Source organism: Callithrix jacchus, chromosome 11, assembly GCF_049354715.1.
Source record: "Callithrix jacchus isolate 240 chromosome 11, calJac240_pri, whole genome shotgun sequence".
NCBI lineage: Eukaryota > Metazoa > Chordata > Mammalia > Primates > Cebidae > Callithrix > Callithrix jacchus.
In genome coordinates, this window is record NC_133512.1 from 116819416 (window position 1) to 116842413 (window position 22998).

General features: G+C 39.4%; 1 protein-coding gene across 6 annotated transcripts in view; it reads left to right on the forward strand.

Annotated features, from left to right (window-relative positions):
• Positions 1-17902, forward strand: part of CEP41 (centrosomal protein 41) — a 47871-nt gene extending 29969 nt beyond the window's left edge. For 3 of the 6 annotated variants that reach the window (XM_078343756.1, XM_002752013.5, XM_035254722.3), the window contains 8 exons: positions 2303-2364; positions 3328-3397; positions 9527-9671; positions 11440-11591; positions 12342-12409; positions 13630-13744; positions 14204-14419; positions 15424-17902. In XM_078343756.1, coding sequence (XP_078199882.1) covers positions 2303-2364; positions 3328-3397; positions 9527-9671; positions 11440-11591; positions 12342-12409; positions 13630-13744; positions 14204-14419; positions 15424-15572 — 977 coding nt within the window. In that variant the 3' untranslated portion in view covers positions 15573-17902. Of the gene's footprint in view, positions 1-2302; positions 2365-3327; positions 3398-9526; positions 9672-11439; positions 11592-12341; positions 12410-13629; positions 13745-14203; positions 14420-15395 lie in introns of all 6 variants that reach the window. The other 3 variants (XM_017975652.4, XM_078343757.1, XM_035254725.3) reach the window with 2 other exon arrangements.
• Positions 17903-22998: the final 5096 nt, after the last annotated feature.

The window sequence follows — 22998 nt, forward strand, 5'->3', positions numbered from 1 at the left end:
GTCTGCATCCTGGCAGGTTTTATAAGTTCCACTGCATATAGTTGTATCTAGAAGAAGCGTCTCTAAGCATTTTTTAGAAGTATTAGTCTGTTATTAGCCAAACTGCTCTCTTTAAGACATTTTAGAACAGAGAAATTTAATCCCTTGTTTTAAAAAAGCCTTGATATATTTACAGAAGGCTAGTTTTTAAAGCAGTATCATTTCCTGACTCTTGAGCCTTAAGTTGCTTAGTAAACCAAGAGTACATTATCCTCCAAAGTAACCACCCAGTCTGTGCTGGTTTTTAGAAAATTCATGGAAGTGATTAGTAACACCAGGTAAATAATCTTAAATACCTTAATCCTTTCCTTTGTTGCTAGGAGTCTTGGTTTATGAGGCATTTATGCCGTGAAGGTCATAGCAGTTAACCAGTTAACCTTTAGTAATTCTGAAATAATGAGGCAGCATTTAGGGAGTCATGGGTACCAATATAAAAACCTAGGTGAGGAGGAAAGGATGAGGGTGGGCAGAGTTCAACACTGAAAACCATTCAGAATTTGGCTGTCATCTTCAAAACAGTTTAAGGAAGCTAACCTTTAACATGTATCTATGGAACAGATACTAGATAAAGTGATATTGCTTAGTTTTTAATAACTGTTTAATGTGATAGGAAGAATTATTAACACAAGTGCATAAGTACCTATATTTGAGTTACAGCTCAGAACTGTAAAGACAGCACTGAAAAATATTGATATTTTAAGTTTATTTTTTTTGTTGTTGAGACACAGTTTTTCACTCTTACCCAGGCTGGAATGCAGTGGTGCAATCTCGGCTCACTGAAACCTCTGCCTCCCAGGTTCAAGTGATTCTTATGCCTCAGCCTCTCTAGTAGCTGAGATTACAGGTTTGCACCACCACGCCCAGCTAACTTTTGTATTATTAGTAGAGACAGCGTTTCGCCATATTGGCCAGGCTGGTCTCAAACTCTTGAATTCAAGTGATCTACCCGCATCGGCCTCCTAAAGCGTTGGGATTACAGGCATAAACCATCAAATCTGGCTTAAGTTGGTTTTTATTTTGTTTTTTAAAATGGTGGGGCTAGGCATGCTGGCTCACTTCTATAACCCAGCACTTTGGAAAGTCGAGGCGGGTGAATCACTAGATCACTTGAGGCCAGGAGTTCAAAACCAGCCTGGCCAACATGGTGAAACCCCATCTCTACTAAAAATAAAAAAATTAGCTAAGCATGGTGGCAGGTGCCTGTAATCCCAGCTACTCGGGAAGCCGAGGCAGGAGAATTCCTTGAACCTTGGAGGTGGAGGTTGCAATGAGCTGAGATCACACCACTGCACTCCAGCCTAGGTGACAGACAGGCTGGGCAACAGAATAAATATAAAATATTTATTTATTAAATATTTTTTTAAATGTTTAAATAAAGTAAAATGGTGGTAAACAGCAAAAACGAAAACACATAACACCTACCATTGCAATGGTTTTTAAGTGTACAGGTCAGTAACATTAAGTATTTTCACACTGTCGTACAACAGAACTGCAGAACTTTTTCATCTTGCAAAACTGAGTAGGTTAATTTTTTGTGGCTCACGCCTGTAATCCTAGCACTTTGGGAAGTCGAGGTGAGTGGATCACCTGAGATCAGGAGTTCAAGACCAGCCTGGCCATCATGGTGAAACCCCATCTTTAAAAAAAAAATTTTTTTAATGAAGTGAAGTTGGAGAGAAGCTGAGAGATGATCAGAACCAATTACAACTGTGTGCCCAGCACGCACATAGAAGTGTCATCCTGCGGCTCCAACATAATGTGGAATAGCAGGAATATCACTGCTCTCTAAGCTGGAGTCAGAATAATGGGGCATGAATGTCTTGCCAGCTGTTTGAGCTGGGGCAACTCAGCCTCTCTGAGTCTCTGTCCTCATTTATAAAACACAGGCCCTGCTTTGCTCTGAAAAGGATTTGAGGTGGCTTACAAAAATGCATGCAGTACAATGTAGTCAAAGAAGAGACAGCTTAGTTAAAGGAAAATGATAGACCAATACAATACAGGCAAGGGGTAAACTCACTAGACCAAAGGTGGCTTATAAATTCAAGTTTAAGCTTTCTAATGACGAAGCAAAGGGAAGCAAATTGAACAGATGATAATACCACCTGCCACACCTAAGTTTGAGGATATCATGAAGATCAAATGAGATAATAGATGTAAAAGCATATAAATAACTTGAAAGACCACGTAACTTCACAACTAGAATTAATCGCTCTAAAAAGGAAAAGTAAATCTAGATAAATATTTGTCTTACCATATTTTTCAGATTATAGGTACAAAAAAGATGAGCTTTTCAAGAGACTAAAAGTTACAACTTTTGCCCAGCTGGTAAGTTTCATGATCTTCACGGAGTAAAGACTGTCTAATTTATATCACTTTATGTGAGTATTTCTAAATTCAACTCTAGGGAATGTTTGCAGAGGAGTTTCTTCTGATTCTTTGTGTGTTGTTCAGCTATGGGAGGATTAATTGATATGTGGTATGTGTGTTTACATGAGGATGGTGAAAATTTTTTCTCTCTTCTTTGATAAGAATTCTATAAAGTAAATGCTCGTCCTGCTTTTAATTCATTAAATTTGTGGTTTAGGGGTTTTTTCCTTATCCATTTAATTTAATATTTAGAATCTAAAATTCTGGATCCTGGATTGTTTCAACATTTTTCTTTGGAAACCAAGTGATTTCCCCTTTTCTTTGACTGATCTTTTCCAAATCATCCTACCATAAGCTGTTTTGTTATTTTGGGCAAGTCGCTTTCTTCTTTCATTTGAAAATTATGGAGAAGGTGTCTCTCCAGCTCCCAAGCAAGAGTTCTACTGGCATAACTCAAGTTGAATCTTGTGTCTTGTGAGCTAAATTGTAAAAACACTGTAATCAGTATATTCACTACATTTATTTCTTCATTGCATGGAGAATTGCCGATCTCATTCTATGTCATGGTAGGTCAGTACTGCATTTTCAAGAAATAATGTGCAATGCTTGGTCCAGGTCATATACAGATGTGGTTTTAAACTCTTATTCATGTTTCCTGTCCTAAATTATCCTCTTAGCATTCTAAGTTTATGTAGTGTTTTAAGTGTGTCTTTTCTTCTGAAATGATCATCTGCAGTATATTACCAACACAAAAGGAAGGAGCCCTCAGATTTAGTCTTCAGTGAGGACACTGACAGCTTCTTAAAACAAGAGATCTTTGATGTTTGTTGTTTCCTCCTCTTTTGTAACAGACAAAATTGCCTCTGTTTAAAAACAAACAAACATCCACACATCCACACATTTCATTCCTTTTTCTATCAGGTCATCCAAGTTGCTTCCCTCTCTGATCAAACACTGGAAGTGACAGCTGAGGAGATTCAAAGGCTGGAAGGTAATGAGAATTGAGGGTGTGGGGAAAATAACAGACCCGACCATTTGACTGAAACACTCACCCTGTACACATTTGCTGTCTGTTCCCAGGGACTGGGACTTTGATGTGTCTATTTGTAATTAGATTGTTACTCTCAGGGAAATGCTACCTGAAACTTTAGTTGTTAATGCTTATTTTTAAAAGCCATTTGGTTTTCTTGTTCTAACACTTATACAGCTTTAAATGTTTTAGATATGTTTAATATACTAAGTACTTTTTTCAACTAATATTTTTAGCATTCTGTGTACCTACACATTAAGTGCTATGAGACTACAGAGATTAACAAAACACAGCTCTGCTTCCATGAAATTTACAGTTACATATGTGCACGTGCACACATCTGTGTTGGGTGGGCTGAATGATAACAGTACGACAAAATTACTAAGGTGGCAGAATTTTAAAATGCAGGAATGGAAGGAAACCATCGTTTGTTGGTGGTATATTGCAAGGTGAATTCAGATGAATTTTCTTACTTAATCTTCTCAAAAACTCTGGAAGGAAGGTACACTTAACAGATGAGAGGCCCAAGCTGCAGAGGTTAAGCTGCCTCCTCAAAGTGATGCAGCTAGTAAAGAGGAGGCCTGGGTTACAAATCTGAGTGTCTCCAGTAGCATCCAGGGTCTTCTCACTGCCTTCCTTGTACCCTTAAGGGATTCTAAAAAGTGCCTTTAGGAAAGATGCAGGACATTGTGGGAGAATTCCAAGGAAGGAAAGACACTTGCAGTTAGAAAACCGAGGTAGGCGGCTGAGTACGCTGGCTCACGCCTGTAATCCCAGCATTTTGGGAGGCCAAGGCAGGTGGATCATGAGGTCAGGAGTTCGAGACCAGCCTGACCAAAATGGTGAAACCCTGTCTCTACTAAAAAAATACAAAAATTAGCCAGGCGTGGTGGCACACGCCTGTAATCCCGGCTACTCAGGAGGCTGAGGCAGGAGAATGGCTTGAACCCAGGAGGCAGAGGTTACAGTGAGCCAAGATTGCGCCTTTGCACTCCAGCCTGGGCGACAGAGCAAGACTCCATCTGAAAAAGCAACAAAATGGAAGACCGAGGTAGGCTTCCTCAAGGCACTGGAACTGGGCCTTGAAGTGGGGTAGAATCTTAACAAATTAAAGATGAGGCTGTTGCAGGCTGAGGAGCAGTCTGGGAATGGCATGGAGAGGAGAGCACACCAGTCATGTTTGGGGAATCGAGCCATCCAATCTGGCTGTGGTCTAAGGGACGAGTAGGCGCTGGGTAGGAGATAAGGCTAGAAAGAGAGGTAGGCTTCAGATCTCTTTTCTTAATTGCCAAGTTGAAAATAAAACCTTCTAGTTCTACTCATGAAAAGAATACACAGGGTTAAGGTCTTTATTTTATCCTGAAGTACCCAGCAATCAGTGTGTGGCTGTTTATTGAAGAGGAATGTGTTTTGTTAAGGTTGATGTAGGTCAGGAATTTGACTTCTGATTTCAAGACAAGTTTCTCAGGAAGTCTGAACACTGGGTTTGTGCAACTCAACTGTCATTTCCCTGGGCTGGTTTTTGTTAGGGAGGATAAAGAGAATCTGAAAACGACAGGAATTTATCTTTGACAGATGCCTCTCACACAGTAGAGAAATAAGAGCTCTTTGTAACAGAGATAATTGAGTCTCCTCATACAAGTACTCCCAATTTTAACTGGGTTATATAAGCACCTAGATTTGGTCCTTTAATTCATTGTTGAGATTGCAGCACCAGAACATATGGGCACATGCAATTTTCTCTTCTGAGATAAATTTGCACAGCAAAATAGGCTCTTGTAAAGTAGGACACCATAATGTGAGAGTAATATTAGTGTTTTTCTAGTGCTCTACACAGATAATAACTCACTCAGGAGTGCCTGGGGAGCAGATTGTATCTGTATGCATATTGGCTATCTCTGAAGGGATTAAAAAAAAATCTCCTTTTATAATGTTTATTGCTTTTTCGTAACTTAAAAGTGTATTTCTAGTAAGTTAGGAAACTGTAAAAAGTATATAAAGAAGAAAATTAAATAATAAATAATAATTGTTAATGTTTTGGTCCACTGTCCCGCTCTCTAACCCCTCACTCCAATTACATCTATATTCTTTGTATATAATTTTGTATTGTGCTGTTTTTAATTATTGCTTTTTCATTCATATTTTCCCATGTCATAAAATGGCTTCAAAAGCATGATTGTAAAGATCGTGTTGTCATCTAATGTCTGTCCTTTGGATATACCATAATTTAATTATCTTGTTGAGCATTACAGTTTTTTTCTGATTTTTCACCTTTATAAAATAGTGCTATAATGTATATATGTAAATGTTGGTATGATTCTGATTTTTCCCTGAAAATAAATTGCTGCAGAGGGTCAAAGGGTGGAACCATCTTAGGCACCCAGTACTGATCGCCCCTCTCTCCAGCGTGGCTATACCTGTTTGCATTCTGACCAAGAGTGAATGAGAAGACCTGTTTTTCCTCATCCTAGCTAAAAATGAATAATTATCATTTCTGTAAATATTTTCCAATTCAACAGATGAAAAACAGTGACTAATAGTTTTTTATTTATTTGATAACAAGATTGTATATGTGTTTACTGGTCATAAATACATATTTCTTTTTTTAAGGAGTTTACATGCTCTTTTTCTTTTCTTTCTAATAGGATGTTCATCTTTTTCTTATTGATTTGTAAGAGTTCTGAATAATTATCTTTATACAATAGAAAACAATACTAACTTGACAATAAATGAGAAAAATCTTGATTAGCTGGAATAATTTCCAGGCTATATTATTAAGTAAAACTAAAACAAAAACCCAAAGTATAAAATAATATGAATACAGTTCTCCTGGATACGTAAAAGGGGGAAGAAGTAAAATATATACAAGCCCTTGTAAATGTTTTATTTCTAGAATGAGACATAAATACGTAGAAGTGTTTAATATACTAATACTTCCCTTGGGGAAGGAAGAAGGAGGGCCGGCATGTCTTCAGTGGGAAAAAGACTTCCTTTCCATGTTAATAATTTAATCTTGTTTGCATTTTTACTTCGTGCACATGATCCTATTGCATTTTTACTCTTTTCACATTATGTTAAAGAGCTAGTTAATTTTTAAATCTATAAATTAAGTATATTAACTTTTAAAATTCATATGTATTACAGATATTTTTCCTAATTTGTTATTCACCTTTTAATTTTCTTTGTGTTGGTTTTTGATATATATGAGGTTGCATTTTCACATGATCAAATCTATTAGCCTTTACTATTGTTTCCTTTCATTGCTTTAGACTCATAAAATTCAATGTAGGTAAATTATTTACCTACATTTTCTTCTGTTGGCTTGTTTGCATTTAAACTATCTGTTATGTATTTTGGTATATGACATGCGGTGATTGTCTAAATTAGATTTTTCCAGATAGTTGAGAAATATTCCCAGCACCATATACTCAGTAGTTCTCCCTTTACCCACCGATTTGGTTATGGATGTTTTCACTCTTTATTTATATTCTTTTCCATGTTCTCTATTCCATTGTTCTGATTGTAGTTCTGTACTATTTTGATCATTTACCTTTTTAACATATGTTACTCTTTGATAAGGCAGAGTCTCCAAATCACCCCGAATTATGTATGCATATACATGTATTTTCCTATTTCCTCATACATATAAAAAACGAACATATCAAAAACGCATGTGTGTAGATTGCTTCCAGAATATTTCAGTCTTGTGAATAGGAAAAAAAAGGATTTGACTATGTGTGTGTGTGTGGGGGGGAGTGTATTTTTTAAATCCTTGGAAGTTTTAAAAAATTCCTTTGGGATTAGTATTAAGGCCAAAAGTTAAATTTGGGAGGGACTAACATTTTAGTTTTAGTTTCCCAATCAGGAATATGCAGGGTGTGTCACTGTCTTCATTGAGGTCTTCTTTAAGGGCTCTAAGTAAAATTTTTATAAGTCCTAAAAAGTGTTTATACATTTTTATAGGTTATTTACATTTGGTTTAGGTTCATTCCTTGGAGATTACATTTTATTGCTGTAGTCGTTACTGTATATGAGATTTTTTCCATGTTATTTTTTAATTGGTAGATACGAAAAATATTTTAGCATTTTTAAAAATTTATTGCACTTACTTTCATATACTCTTAAAATTTCTAGGTATATTATCATATGATATGCAAAATAAATTTAATATCCTCTTTAATAATTAGACTTATTTTAATTTTAATTTTATTTTATTTTGTTTGAGATGGAGTCCTGCTCTGTTGCCCAGGCTGGAGTGCAGTGGCACGATCTCAGCCCACTGCAACTTCCGCCTCCTGGGTTCAGTGGTTCTCCTGCCTCATCCTCCTGAGTAGCTGGAATTACAGGTACCTGGTACCACACCTGGCTATTTTTTGTATTTATAGTAGAGACAGGGTTTCACCATGTTGGCCAGGCTGATCTTGAACTCCTGACCTCAAGTGATCCACCCACCTCGGCCTCCCAAACTGTTGGGATGACAGGTGTGAGCCATAGTGGCCGGCCTGTTATTGTTATTTTTTAAAAGCTCATTGTATTGGTTAGGACAGCAAACTCTCAAACATTTTGGTCTCTTCTTCCACACTCTTAAAAATTAATGAAGATCCCAAAGAGCTTTGGTTTATGTGCTTTATGTCTATTGATATTTAGTGTATTAAAAATTTAACCTGGCTGGGAACTGAAACAATATTTATTATTTCACTTAAAAATAACAATACTAAACCTATTACAAACATAAATAACATGTTTTGATGAAAAAAGCATTGTTTTCAAAACAAAACTGCTGAGAACGCCTTTAGTTTTACATATTTTGTAAATCTCCTCCGTGTCTGGTTTAATGAAAGGGTCGCTGATTTTCCTCTCTGCTTCTGCAGCATATGTTGCGATATGCTGTTTGGGTTAAAGCGTATGAGGAAAATCAGCTCACACAAACCAGTAGGTGGGAAAAGGAGCAGTGTGTTAATGGCCCTTTCAGATAAAACTTGACAGCGGCTAGTTTCTTAAGAGTTAGCTGTAATGTAAAAATCTGAAATCATATCAATGAATCTTTCATACTCTGTTAGACTAAAATCAGGCACTTTCAGTGTAACCATCTTGTGCTTTGAATCTTTTACCCATGCAGGATTGTATAACATCATGCATTGGCCATTTAGAAAATATTGGTTCACTGAATTACAAAGATCTTCCCGAACGTTAATGCATTTTATTATACAACTGTCAAAAAAATTGCACATATTAATCTCTCTATCTATCTTACCAGAAAAGTCTGTAAGGATGGGAAGCAGCTCCCCATACTTCAGGTCCTGATGGCAAATACAGTTTCTAAAATTCTGAGCTTTGCCCAAATACAATCATTGGCAACAATGCCATCAATAATATTCCTTGAGATAACAGGCTTATTTCGTTCGTTTTTGAGAAAATGTCTGCCAGATACACAAGTCTAACTAACCGTAGTTTTTCTGTCAATTTTTCTTCCAAGCAAAAATACTGTGCATAACAAAAGTTACTGGTTCAGCCTGCAACTCAGCATTCACACTAATACTTTTCCTTGAGATAACCCTGGTAATTTGGTATATAGCAAACTTAATTGTATGTGGACTCCTTGCTTCACCACACAGAACATTAAAAAGGCATGTACTTACTTCAAGGTGAGATTCAGTAAGAATGGTAACTGTTACTGCTTTATCAGGGACCTTCTTGTAGCGTGACTGCCAAACTTATTTACTGTGAGTGCATGTGTGATAGTGAATAATACAATGATTGCTAGTAAAGTGTGGTGCCACAGCTCTGATTCTTCCTAAGGTGCTAGCAGCTTTATTCACCATTTCTTTTGTACCATCAGTGCAAATATAAACACACTAAAAAAGACAAGGTAACATCTTTTGAGCATAATTTTTACCTTGCAGATCCCCTGAAAGGGTCTTGGGGATGGATGTCTGGGGTCCATTACATTCTGGGAGCTTGTACATTAGCACTTCACAACAATTTAATAATGATGATAAGAGTTCCTTTTCTTGACTGAATTTCGGTGTATAATAAGTAAATACAAATCCTGAGGTTCAATCTAACCATTTCTTCATTTGTAAATATTAGACAATGATTCTATAGCTTCAGACCCTGATGCTGAAACCACTGCCAGGACCAATGGGAAAGGAAGTCCAGGTGAGCAGCCACCAAGCCCTGAGCAGTTCATAAACAACGTGGGAGCTGGGGATTCCAGCCGCTCAACTCTTCAGAGGTACTCGAAGCTGATTCATATTTTCACTGTATTTTGCCTTTATATTAATCTATAGGCCAATTTCAGGGATTTTTTTTTTTTTTTCATTAGAAACAGAACTGGCAGGAGTAAAGTCTCACATTTTAATCCCAGCCTTCTACTTTCTCCCTATATGAATGCCACCTCCTGATTCTTTTTTACTGCATTCTTCCTGAGTTAATGTGAATATGTTGTTAGGAGAGTTTAATTTTCATTTCTCAGTTCCATTCTTCTCCCTTCTACAAGGAAGTTTGTTACGAGGAATTAGCTTTACAAATACTGTCTTTTGATTCAGAGAGTATGATTTTTTCCCCTTTTCTGGCTGCTGCAGTTTACAGTACCCTGTCCCTGTCCAGAAGTGATAGTGCCAGACACAGCACTCCAATACTGAGTTAGGTGCAAAAGAAAAACCGGAACTTGGTGTTGATTCTAAAACTGAACGGGGCTGTTCTTTCTTTTTATTTCATTTTTCTGCTCCTTCTTCTAAGTCATGGGCCTCCTTATTTCATGGATTACATGGACTTTAGTTCTTTAGTCCATGTAGTACTTTCTCAGAAATACTAACTGTTGATTATAAGACAGTACTGGTTTTCAGCAGATATTCATCCCTTTGACTGATAAAATAGTTCTACTAGAGAAATTAGTTCTACCAGAGAAAGAATTGCTATCATCATCTCACTATTCTTCTTCTTCTTTTAGCTTTATATTACTATAGTTACTTTTGTGAAAGTACTCTAAAATTGCACTCAAGAAGAGATAGGCCAACAGGACTTCCACTGAGGATGCAGTTTCTTATCAAATGGATGTTCTTCTCCTTGAGTCAACAAAATTTGCACTATATAGCATGGAGTTATAGTGTTTACTGGATTTAAATGCAGAATTTGATTTGCTGTTATGGGAAAGGAACTAAGCTACATACTTATCTGTGGTTTAGCATATGTGTCTTAATATTTCCTAAGAAAGTAACCATCTTCTTATTCCAGTAAGGATAGTCTCCGCTTGACATTTTGTTCATAACACCTAGTCTTATTTGATTCGTGTTTTTACCATATTTTCCCTATAATATTAAGACAGTGACCAGTTTCAGTGATTGAGTGACGTTAGATTCAGAACTGTTAGTGGTAGTGGTTAGCTTCCTCATTTTAATCCCAGCTCTTCCTCTGTCTCTGTGAATGCTGCCAAATCTAAAGCCTCGTCAACCTCAATGTTGTAACCTACAAAACTGAAGTAAGTACAGAGGGCTATGGAAGTATTAAGACTCAAGACCATAGCAGATAGGTCACTAACTGCATATATGAAATTTATAAAGCATTATTGTTACTTTACATTACATATAAAATACCTAGAAAGAAATTCCTTTCCTTTTTCCTTCCTACCAACCGTATTCTTTCCTCTTTCGCTCACTGGATTCACTCGTCCTCTCTTTCTCCCTCTGATCTGCCCTTGTGGCTGGAGGCAGCATGTGCCCGTCAGTCCCTACCCCGTCCGCCATGTAATGCACTGCCACTCATTGTCTGAAGGTGAGTGTGGACATGTGGGTCTCCTCTGTGGGGTCCAGTGTGGTAAAAGAGGAATCCACAGGATCCTGCATTCACAGGCAGAACTGAGACACCACATCGATTTTCCTTTCCCTTTGAAGAGCCCTTTGAAAAGACATTGAGCACTCATCTCACTATTCTGAAGAAACACGTTCGACCTTTAAGCCACCAACCTCTGACTAGTTTCTGCTGACCTACTTTTTCCCTTGCAGTGTCATCAGTGGCGTTGGGGAACTGGATCTAGACAAAGGGCCAGTGAAGAAAGCAGAGCCCAATACCAAAGACAAACCTTATCCTGACTGCCCCTTCCTGCTGCTAGATGTACGTGATAGAGATTCCTACCAGCAGTGCCACATTGTTGGAGGTAAGAGAGAGAAACCTTTGAAGTGCCTCACTCTCAAGAACAGAGAGCCTGCTCTTGAGTCTAGGCAGGCTGGAACCACAGCCCATGGCAGACAGTTAAGGAAACTGTACGTTAGCTGGATCCATTATAGAATCCTATAGGGTTGGCTCCACCATAAAATACTCTGAGAGGCTGCAGATTTTCACAGGTGGCTGTCAGAAGCAGTGAAGTGAAGCTTTATACTTTGTTCATGATGTCCTCTTTCTTTTCTTTCGCAGAAGTGTTTGGGTTTATGGCTCATTGGGGTTTTGTTTGTTTGTTTGTTTGTTTGTTTGCTTTGTCAGTTCCTTGCTCTGTTGCCAAGGCTGCAGTGCAGTGGCGCGATCGTAGCTCACTGCAGGCTTGCCCTCCTGAGCTCGGGTGATCCTCCTGCCTCAGCCTCCCTAGTGTCTGGGACTATGGGCACATGCCACAACACCCGGCTAATGTTTTTGAATTTTTTATAGAGATGGGATCTCACCATGTTGCCCAGGCTGGTCTCAGACTCCTGGAATGACTGACATTCATTCCATTTAAGTGGGGAACAAAAGGCCTCAGATCCACCTACTTTGGCCTCCCAAGGTGCTAGGATTACAGGTGTGAGCCACGGTGCCCAGCAGCTCGTTGATTTTGAACATGTATTGAACTCTTAGATTTCAAACCAGCTGGGAATTGAGGCCAAGTTGTATTAAGAGAACTACAGACTTCCTAAACTATTTCTTCTCTTTGCAGCTTACAGTTACCCAATTGCAACTCTGTCTAGAACAATGAACCCTTATTCAAATGATATTCTTGAATATGTATCCTTTGTTGCATTTCAAGGAATTGGGTGGTATGAGGATTATAACAAAGTTATTGTGAACAGGCCGGGCGTGGTGGCTCACACCTGTAATCCAAGCACTTTGGAGGCCAAGGCGGGCGGATCACCTGGGGTCAGGAGTTCAAGACCAGCCTGACCAACATGGTGAAACCCTGACTTTAAAAAAAAAAAAAAAGTTATTGTGAACCATGCTCCTGGTAAGAGTACTGTGAAGGACCTTTGACATTAATCAGCTGAGTATATGTTAGAATTTGGATTCCTAGCTATCACCAAGATTCCTGACTCTTTAGGCAGACGCTTTCAAACCATCTAGCCCTGGGCCAAAAAACATTAGGTTAAGAGTTATGATCCATCGAGAGTTAGTCCTAAGAGAGTTTTTTTCCTCCCAGAAAACTTTCCATAGCAGAACTTAGGTGTTTTTTTTTCTATTTTAATTTTTCTTTTAAAATTTTAACTTTTTATTCATAAAAATTATACAAGCAGAAAATAATTTAAATACCAAAAAAATTTAAAAAGGAAAATTGAAATCTCTCACACAATTGAAATAATCACACAATTGAGCAGTAGCTCCTGTTACATTATTGGTATATTTTATTCTAGACTGTCTTCTGTGTGGTGTTTTTTTTTTTTCTAAACAAAGTTGAAACCTTACTGTATATGTAATTTAGTATCCTGCTTTTTTTCAGTTCATATTCCAACATATTTTCCCATGCTAATGCAAGCTCTCTGTAAACCGCATTTTTGGTGCTATGTAGTATCTTCAGATTTACTATGATTTACTAAACTCTTCTTTAATTTTAGATTTTTTTAGGTAGCTCCCATGTTTTTACTATCATAAATAAGGCTTCAGTGGACACTTTAGGCATAGAAGTTTTTCTATTTCTTTGTCTGTAAAATGGGGATTATAATATTTACTTTCCAGGGTGATAGGGATAAGAGAGCTAAAGGATATGAAGTCCGTAACTAGTGCTGTCTTTTAGACCACGGTAACATCAGTCTGTAAAAGAAACAAATACCAGCTTGTGTGGTTTCAATGATGGGAAACAATCCAGTCCCTGCTGTGAGGGTAGAAATGGCCTTGTCCATCATTCCCAGGAACTCAGACAGGTGGACCTGACGGTCCTTTTATTCCTTGGGGGTTTCTGGTAGTCTTGGGACATCAGCTTAATGCCTTGGAACCTTAACTCATCTGACTCTTAGAAAAATGCCCATGGCAAGATCATCATTCTGTATGACGACGATGAAAGGCTGGCCAGTCAGGCGGCCACCACCATGTGCGAGCGCGGATTTGAAAACCTCTTCATGCTTTCTGGAGGTGAGCAAGGTGGTACTCTGCTTGGGACTTCAAAGGCCGATCATCCTTCAGTCCCACGTGCATCACCTTTTCTCTCTTGGTGCTCAGAATTCAGTGTTCTGGAAAGAGAGAAAGCCATGCTGGCTGAAAGGAGTCAGGAGTTTTGTGAAACTTCCCTTAGCTGCATCAGCACATGTTTTTAATTCCTAAAATAACAATGTTGGTTCAGAGCTCTGTCAGAAAGCCCTAATGCTGAAGACTCCACCAAAAGGATTTCTTGTGGAAGTCTCAGAATCCCATGTAACAACAGATACTTTCTTGTGTAATTTGCTTAATGATGAAATTGTTGAGAAAGATTTCATGTCTTGTGTTGGCCTCAACTTGATGACCAGAGATTAGAAGACATGCAGGCTTCTTTCCAGGTTTTGGCTTGGCCTTGCCATATTAATGCAGCTTTTTCTGATGCTTTTCTAAACCTAGGTCTAAAAGTCTTAGCTCAGAAATTTCCAGAAGGACTGATTACCGGTTCCCTGCCAGCATCTTGCCAGCAGGCCCTTCCTCCTGGTTCTGCCCGGAAAAGATCCAGCCCCAAAGTGCCACCCCTACCAGCTGAGAACAAATGGAGATTTACCCCAGAAGACTTAAAAAAGATAGAATATTATCTAGAAGAGGAGCAAGGGCCTGCCGATCATCCTAGTAAGATCTTTTGACCTTTAAAGATATTGTTTTCTGTGGAGTTTGAGGTTTGCAGCTTTGAATATCACCTCATCATATGAAAACCTTCATTTCCTATATTTAGATTCTTAAAATACTGGGGAGGTGTGTTACAGGTAGGTGCTGGGGAGGGGAGGCAGTAGAGGTGATCCCAGATAGTGGCAAGAATTAGCACTGAAAAGAGACTTTATCAAAATGTAGAGAGACTTCTTTTTTGAGACAAAGTCTCACTCTGTCACCCAGGCTGGAGTGCAGTGGCATGATCTTGGCTCTCTGCAACCTCTCCTTCCAGGTTCAAGCAGTTCTCCCACCTCAGCCTCAAGTAGCTGGGATTACAGGCACCCACTACCACGCCCGGCTAATTTTTTTATATTTTTAGTAGAGACAGGGTTTCGTCATGTTGGTCAAGCTGGTCTCAAACTCCTGGCCACAAGTGATCCGCCTGCCTCAGCCTTCCAAAGTGCTGGAATTGCAGGCATGAGTCACTGCGCCCAGGCAAAAATGAAGAGACTTCATCAAAAAGTGTATCTCAAGCAAAGTTGAGAAGTTAAGCATCAAGCATTCAGATTCCTTCTTGGAAAGTTTTCTATTCCTTTTGCTGCTTCTACTTCTCCACTCTGAGAGCCTCTGTTTGTCTTCCTACCTTACTTTCATCATACTGCTTTCTCTTTTCTTTCCCCTAATCATTCCTCATCTGCATCCTCTCTACCAATGAAGGACTGAAGGAAAGACAAAGTTTGTTGGGGATAATGGAGACGAAGGGAAAAAACCTGTCTGGGTTTCCCTTCATTCCTATCCCCTTCCCCACCTTCAGGCTGATCTCAAGGATGAGGAGTAGGTCATCACTGGCCTAAGTAGACACTGCACAGGACTTCATTAGCTTAAAAGTGGTCATAGGCTAGGACTTCATTAGCTTAAAACTGTACTTGGCAGATTGTCCCTGGAATCATTCTTGCAGTTCTGTTCCTTCCTTCTTGCTCCTTCAGGTCGACTGAACCAAGCTAACTCCTCCAGAAGAGACTCCAAGGTGCCTGGTGCCCGAAGCGCTCAGAATCTGCCCAGTGGGGGCCCCACCAGCCACTCAAACCCCCGCTCCCTCAGCAGTGGCCACCTGCAAGGCAAACCCTGGAAGTAAAGACTTTGTCTCACTTAGGCAAATAAATGTTTGTCCTCTTTTCAGAACCCCTGAGCATTTCCCACGTTGGGTCATTTCCAGAAACTTCTGCAGAGGAAAGACCGTGATAGATGCATGGGATAGTCCCTCTTCCCTCTCCCTGTTTCTGATTCCTCTCCCCTCGGCCACTTCAGGAAGGATTTTAGCAGGTGGCCACAAAAACCAGAGTTGTGACAGGCTCTACTGTCTTCCCTGTTGTTTACAGCATATTTACGTCTTGTGAAACTATGGAAAAAAAGGATCTACGTTTTTAGTTGTTTTTTTAATAAGGTCCAGCTTGCTGGGTCTCTCTTCATTGTTTTGTAAATAGTTCAGTCACATCTGCCCATGTGCTCTTCTTGACTGCCTTTTCATTTACTGTTCTTGACTTCATGAAGGCTTCTCCAGGCAGTGTGGGTGTGAGAAGCTGTTCCCAGCAGTGCAGACGAGCCTTAGGTTCCAGCCACCTGCAGGCCCCACACTAGGAGCTCACTCAGCAAGGAGCTGTCTGCCCAGCATATTGCAGGCCCTGTTTTGAGTTTGGAAACCAGCGCCTGTGTGCGTGACTCAAATGTAAAATGAGGAGACTAGCTGTACGCTCACAGAATGCTCCCCTCATTAGGTATTTTCCTGGAGCCAGAAAGGTGTGCACTTTCTGTTTTCATACCGGGAAGGAGGGCCTCTCACAAGAAAGCCCTGGCCACTGCACTGGCCTGTGCTGAGAGCCCTCTGAAGCCCACAGAAGTGGCCCTCACTTGTGGTCTGTATAGCAGTTATAATGCCCGTGGCCCAGCTTCAATCTATCCACGTTAGATGGATAAAATTATGACCACTTGAAAATAGAGATTTGTCTGGACAACTGTGGACGCACAAGGTGAAAAAGGCTCCAAAGTCCTTTGTCAGGGCTGACAACCTCGTAAGCCCTTGCTTAGAAATACAGTATTAGTCTAATTGAGTAATTAGTGCAATTTCCTGCTTACTTTTCATTCTTGTGACTGAGCTGTGATTAGGAAGTTGTGATTATAGATTCTGGTTTTGGCCGGAATTTTGAATCAGCATTAATTGAATTGCTAAATGACTGACATTCATTCCATTTAATTGGGGGAACAAAAGGCCTCAGGTAAGGATGGGGAACTCTGAAATCATATGGAAAGGAAAAGAGCCGTGTTAATTTTTATGGTCTGTGATCGTAGCTGTGATAAGGGACTGAGGAATAAATTGTGCTCTTCGTCATGGCAACCAGCTTCTGAAAAGCCAACTGAAAATTGCCTGTCCTGCTGGTAACTGCTGCGGGGTAAGATTGGCCTTAACAGTACTATTTTCTTGCCACCAAAAAAAAAAAAAAGTACCACAGTATTTCTAGCATGGGGGCTGATTGTATGAGAAATAAACGTAATAAATATCTTATAGAGACATATGGAAAAATAACTTTCAGATTCAGCCCAGTTCTGCTTTAGAGTGTGTTTATTCTTCTCTACTTGATTTCCAAAGTCCAACATTTTCCGATACTTTAAAAATCAAACAAACCAGGGACATTGTTCAGATGTCAAGCCATGCCCAGTTTTCCACAAGATTCAAGAATCTTGTATAAAATTCAGCCAACGTACACATAGCTTTAATGAGAAGCCTGTCATGTTTCCCCATAAATTTATTGCCTGAGAACTTAGTTCAGCCTTTGCTAATGCCAAAATGCTCTGGCTTTTTATTTTCTTTACAGCATAGATAGAAAAATGCACATTTTTCCACACTCAGCTTTCCCCTAACATGGACAAGATTTTCAGCCATTTTTGCCACATACACATTTTTAAGGAAAAAATATTTTTCTCTGTAACACAGTTCTGGTTATGCCATTTTAAAGGTGACTTGTCAGGATTTGAGACTTCCCTGCTGAATTCTATTTTGAAAGTAAATGGTCGTCCCGCCTTGTTCCAATTCTGCATTCCCATTGTCAGACAACTTTGAAGTGTGAGAAGCCACCGTATATATGTGGAAAGCCAGGTTAGCCAGACCTATTAGAATTGCTGTGCACTCACCTGAGAGATCTGGCAAGTTGAATATATTTATGTGTATTGCTCCATAGTGCTTTCTTTGCCCTGTTGGTAAGGATTTTAAATAACCATGCTCAAAAGAGCTGTTCTAATTCTGCGCTTTGCGTGTTAAATGTTACTGTCATTCTTTATGTGCTCGAGGTATTGCTTTTAACATTCTGCTTTACCGGTTTCTTCATTAGATTAATTGACATGTATTATTTAAATGACCAGTGATGCTTTGTGCAATTATGAATGTTGAAGATTAAAGTACATAGTTATTAATTTGTCGTTTGCTATTAATATGCTGAAAACTGCCAACTTCTCTCTTCTTTTCTGTCAAGATGATTTGGGGGAGCCACAGGAGACTGGTGTGATTTTTACTGCATCTCCTAGAAAAGCATTTTTTAAAACAATAAATGAATCAGGAAATCAGTCCTGTTAGGTCAGGGGACCTCAGCTCTCCATTTAGAAAGCCTGGGTTTCTTTTCCTGCCCAGGTTGGGACCAAAGCCACCTTCAACAACCGGATCATGGCTTTCTGCCAGTGTCTCAGAGGTTGACTAGCTGTCCTTGTCTGGGACTTGTGAACCCTGAGATGAAAGGTGCTTCATCCACGTACAACTACAGCTCCACCTGAACAGCAGTGATAGCCAAATTGAAATAATACCTTCAGTGCTTTAAAGGGGTTTGTATTTAAGGAAGGGAGAAAGGAAGGAAAGAACCAAGGAAATAGGAAGAAGAGAGGCAGAAAGGGAGGGAGAGAAGAGAAAGCTACATTATTTATTTGAAAGCAAAAGGAACACCCTGGGCTGTATCAGTCTCTTGAAAAGTATAGAATGATTTAAATAGCCTGCAAGTCATTTTATCTTACTTTTTTTTTAACCTTTAGTAGTTAACCAGAACCAGTCATATTCGGCTTGGTATAAATCAGAAGGAAAAGAGAACAAATAACATTCATTAGTTGCTCAGGGATTTTTCCTGTGGTGCTATTTAAATTATACAACAATTCTTAAGACTTTAGGCTACTCAACCAAGAAAACAGAACAAAACAAAAACCGTGTTGTCTCTCATTCTCCTGTAGAATGTAAGTAAAATCAGAGTCCTAGGCCAGGAAGAAATATGTAGGTAATTTTTCTTGTGTTGTTTTTGGTTTCTGTCCTGTTGTTTATTGGCTATAGATTTTGTCTTTTATGTTGTCTGACTTTTTTAGAGCAAATAATTAGTTTCTGTCCACCTGGATTTCAATCCATGACTACCTTCTTGCCCTACTCTGAAGATAATCATTAAGAACCTTTCTTTCCCCACTTCCAAAATGTTCTCAGTGTCTTTCGTGTGCATTTGTTTTCTTCCCAAGATTTAACTCCCACGATGCTTTTTTCTCCCCAGGAAACACCAGAAACGTGTGGATTGTAATTCACCAGTTTAATTATGTGAGCATGTTGAGTACTTACATGCAGTTCATTAATTTATTCACTAACAAATGTTTTTTCTTGCAAAAGCAATAAATAACATTGTGCTTCCAAAATGTTCAGAATACCTTTGGGTAGGAATACTTTCCTAGACTTACAATAATTATTGAAGTTATTATTATGACATCTTTAAATGAATACACAGGTCAATTACAACATTAAAAAAGTAATGGAAAATTGTCAGCCTTGAATTCGGGCAGAACAGGATACAGTGCATGATTTTATGTTTTCAAAACTGTATCTGTCACATTACCATCCTCTGATGGCCTCCCTCTCTGTTGCTGAGCCTCTTTGTTCTATGCAGCAGCAAATTCTTACCTGTGTAACGTCCTGAGGTACCTGGCAAAACGTGTGGCAGAGAGGCCACTTCTGAAATGCTGTTGACTGAGGGGCTACATCTTTTAAAGGATATCAATACGTCTTCCTATTAAAATTATTTTGACTATAAGCTCCCAGAGGGTGAAAATCACCGACCCTATGACAGTGGCCCTTATAAGTGTTCATGAATAAATGAATTGAACCCGTCAAGATTGAAGTCTGGATGCGATGCCCATTGTGGTGACCACCCAGTGCTAGTCTGTCATTCTGGAGACCCAGAAGCTTGTTAGCCTCTGACCCCCTTGTGTATCCTGCTTTTTTAGGCGAGGCATCCACAACCCTGAGGTTTTTAGATCTCTCTCTAAGGAAGTACCCAGAGAGCTGTTGGGGGTGTTATTACCCTAGCTGTCTCTGTCAGGCTTAAAGTATCCTTCAGAATTCAGCATGCACAGGTTACAAACCACCCCCCCCCATCTAAGTGTGGGTTACTTTTCTCTTTTGTTTCAAATCTTGAAGATTTCCAGAAAATAACAATAGTAGTTAATGTTTGTGGAGAGCTTACTCTGCTCCTAAATTCTTCATTATATGTTTGTGTGTTCTGACTCATTTAATTTCCACAATGGTCTGATGAGGCAGGCACCCCATTTTCAGATGAGGAGACAGGTTCGGGTAGAAATTAAGCAACTCAGGTTTGCCTTCAGTCTCTGAGCTAGGGGGTTGAAAAGCCAGGAGCTGGCCATGCGTGGTCACTCACGCCTGTAATCCCAGCACTGTGGGAGGCCGAGGCAGATAGATCATGAGGTCAGGAGTTCGAGACCAGCCTGGCCAATAAGGTGAAACCCCATCTCCACTAAAAATACAAGTTAACTGGGTGTGGTGGTGTGTGCCTGTAATCCCAGCTACTTGGGAGGCTGAGGCAGAAGAATCACTTGAACCTGGGAGGCAGAGGCTGCAGTGAGCCAAGATCATGGCACTACACTCCAGCCTGGGGGACAGAGTGAGACTCTGTCTCAAAAACAAACCAAAAAAAGCCAGGAGCCAGCCTGAGAACTGTGGCTCCAGAGGTTTTTTTAACCACTCTGCTCCATGCTTCTCACTCCAGGTGGGCACAACCGTGTTCTCCCTTGGTGATGCCTCTAATTTACTGTGAAAATGTACCTTTCCCTTGGCTATTGGCTCCCTTTCTGTCCAAGTCACCTGAGATTCTTTTGAAAACTTTCCTCCGCTTGCCTGCACAAAAGGCGATGGAAATTCAGGAACTGAAACATCCGCTCTGGGGAATATGTATTTGCACATTTCCACAGCCTGTGTCTGGTGTCCTATCTTGAAGACAGATGCTCCAGGGTTTCCAAGGTTTTTTTTGTCTGTTAATGGACACCTTGAGAAGTACCACTTAAGGAATGAGAGTTACAAACTTGTAATCATATTGTGGGGGGAAAAAGTAGGTTGTTTTCCTGATAGGTCGAGCCATTCATTCAGTAAAGCATATTAATACGATTTGTGCCTGATCTTTTCTTTCTTTTGTGGTGATGCTTCTGGTTTAGGCTGAAACGTGAGTTGCATGAATTGGTGATGGCTATAGGCCTGAGTTCCTGCGGGAAATGGGAAACCTCCTTGCCCCAGTCCTTGTCAGCAGAGCCCTTATTCTACTGCACTCTTCTAAAACTGTAGCTGATACCACTACTGTGGTTAGGCAGAAGACTTTTAATTTTCTCCTTTTAGTTTGGCAATAAACACTTGGCAATCCCAGTCTCTGAGGTTGTTGGATGATGCTCGGCATTTGAGTTGCCAAATGAATGCAGATCCTGAAAGCTTTGGGGAAGAATTCATTACCCTTTGATAGTTTTTTAGATTTGATGATGGATGCTCTGTGCTCTTCCAAGAGCTTCTCCTTGACTTGGCCAATTTAAATGTTATGGTTGGTCATCTCAGCTTTGTCTGAGTGGCATCCGGGTCTCAATGTATTCACAGAATGATGTTGCTGTAGTCCTTAAAGCAGAGCCCCTGTGCGTCTCCAGATCCACCTTGTCCCACTTGCCCTTGCAAAACAATTGCCAGGATGATGAATCGCCCTGCACTGAATGAAGGACCAATGAGGTCATATCTGGAGTGTATTCAATGACATTTCCATTTCAACTTTAGGCCAAAGACAGAAAGCTAGCCGTGCATATCTGAGTGTTAATTCAAGACACTACCCTAAGGATTCTCATGGACCACCAGTATTGGGCCCACAGGCCATTAGAGACCGTATGTCATTGTTTAAGTAAAAAGTAAAATGAGTTCATTCGAAAATAAGATTTTGAAAGGCCCTGGTGAATAGGTATTAGCCTAATCAATTCCCAAGATTGTTACAAGAACTGAATGTGAGCAGGAAAGGCTTTTGGGAATTTTCATCAAGCTGCGACAGGGTGTAGGATGGGGAATGGCCCCCGACTGCGTGACCTGAGAATCTCTTCCTTTGGTAGAAACACTGCTGCTCCCAGCTGTATCTTGGAGTGTAAATTTTTCTGAAGATAAGACAATTCTGGGCAAGATGATGAAATATGATACTAGAACAGAATAAAATTTTAGACAAATTTTAAAAAAGAATCTGAGCAAAAACTAAGGTGGCTGTTTAGCTGTTCGATGTTGATAATAAATTGATGTTAGATAACTTTACACACAGGTTATCCACTGTGTTTGAAATAGCTCCTTTCCTTCCCTGCCTATTATAAAAGCTGATTATAAAAGCTCATTACAAGAAATGCTGAGACATATAAAAAGGAAAACTACCACCACAACTTCTTAGTTATAATTATTATTGGGGTATATATCCTTGCATTCTTCCAGGAAGAGAGAGAGAGTGTGTGTGTGTCTTTTAAACAAAATGGGATTTGGATTCAATATTTTGTATTCAGCTTTTTTAAAACAACTGTATTGTACAAATCACATACCATTAAATTCACCCATTTTAAGTGTACAATTCAATGATTCTGAGTAAGTTTGCAGAATTACGCAGCCATCACCACAATCCAGTTTTAGAACACTTCCATCCAGTTTCTTTCACTTCGTATATTGCAGACATTTTTCCATGTCAACACAGCCCTTAATGTTTGCGTGTTGTTCCAGTGTGTGGATGTGGCGGGTCAGCATCAAGACAGGGAATTATCTAGGTTCTTTTTATTGTTTCCTTTTCCAATCTTGTACATAAATATTTTTGAACCCATCCAAATATTTTTATAAAATAAATTCTTCCAAGTGGGTTTTCTGGGTTAAAGATACAATGCATTTAAAATTTTGATTTGTATTGCCAAATTTGCCCTCCAGGAGGGTGGTGCCAATTTCTGCCCCACCAGCACCGTATGTTAAACCCTGGAGTTATCAGTCTTTTTTTATTCTTTGCCAATCTAATGAGAGAAAAATATCTTCATTTCTCCTTAATGAACAAGAAATCACTTAGAGGATCCGTATCTTTCATACATGTAGTGATTTGTCTGTTTTTCTTCTTTGGGGGATTGCCTATTTTTCCTTTGAAATCTTAGTCTTTTTCTTTAACTCCTTTTATTATTTTAACCCCTCAAAGTTATTAATATTTATTTTAATATCAATACTT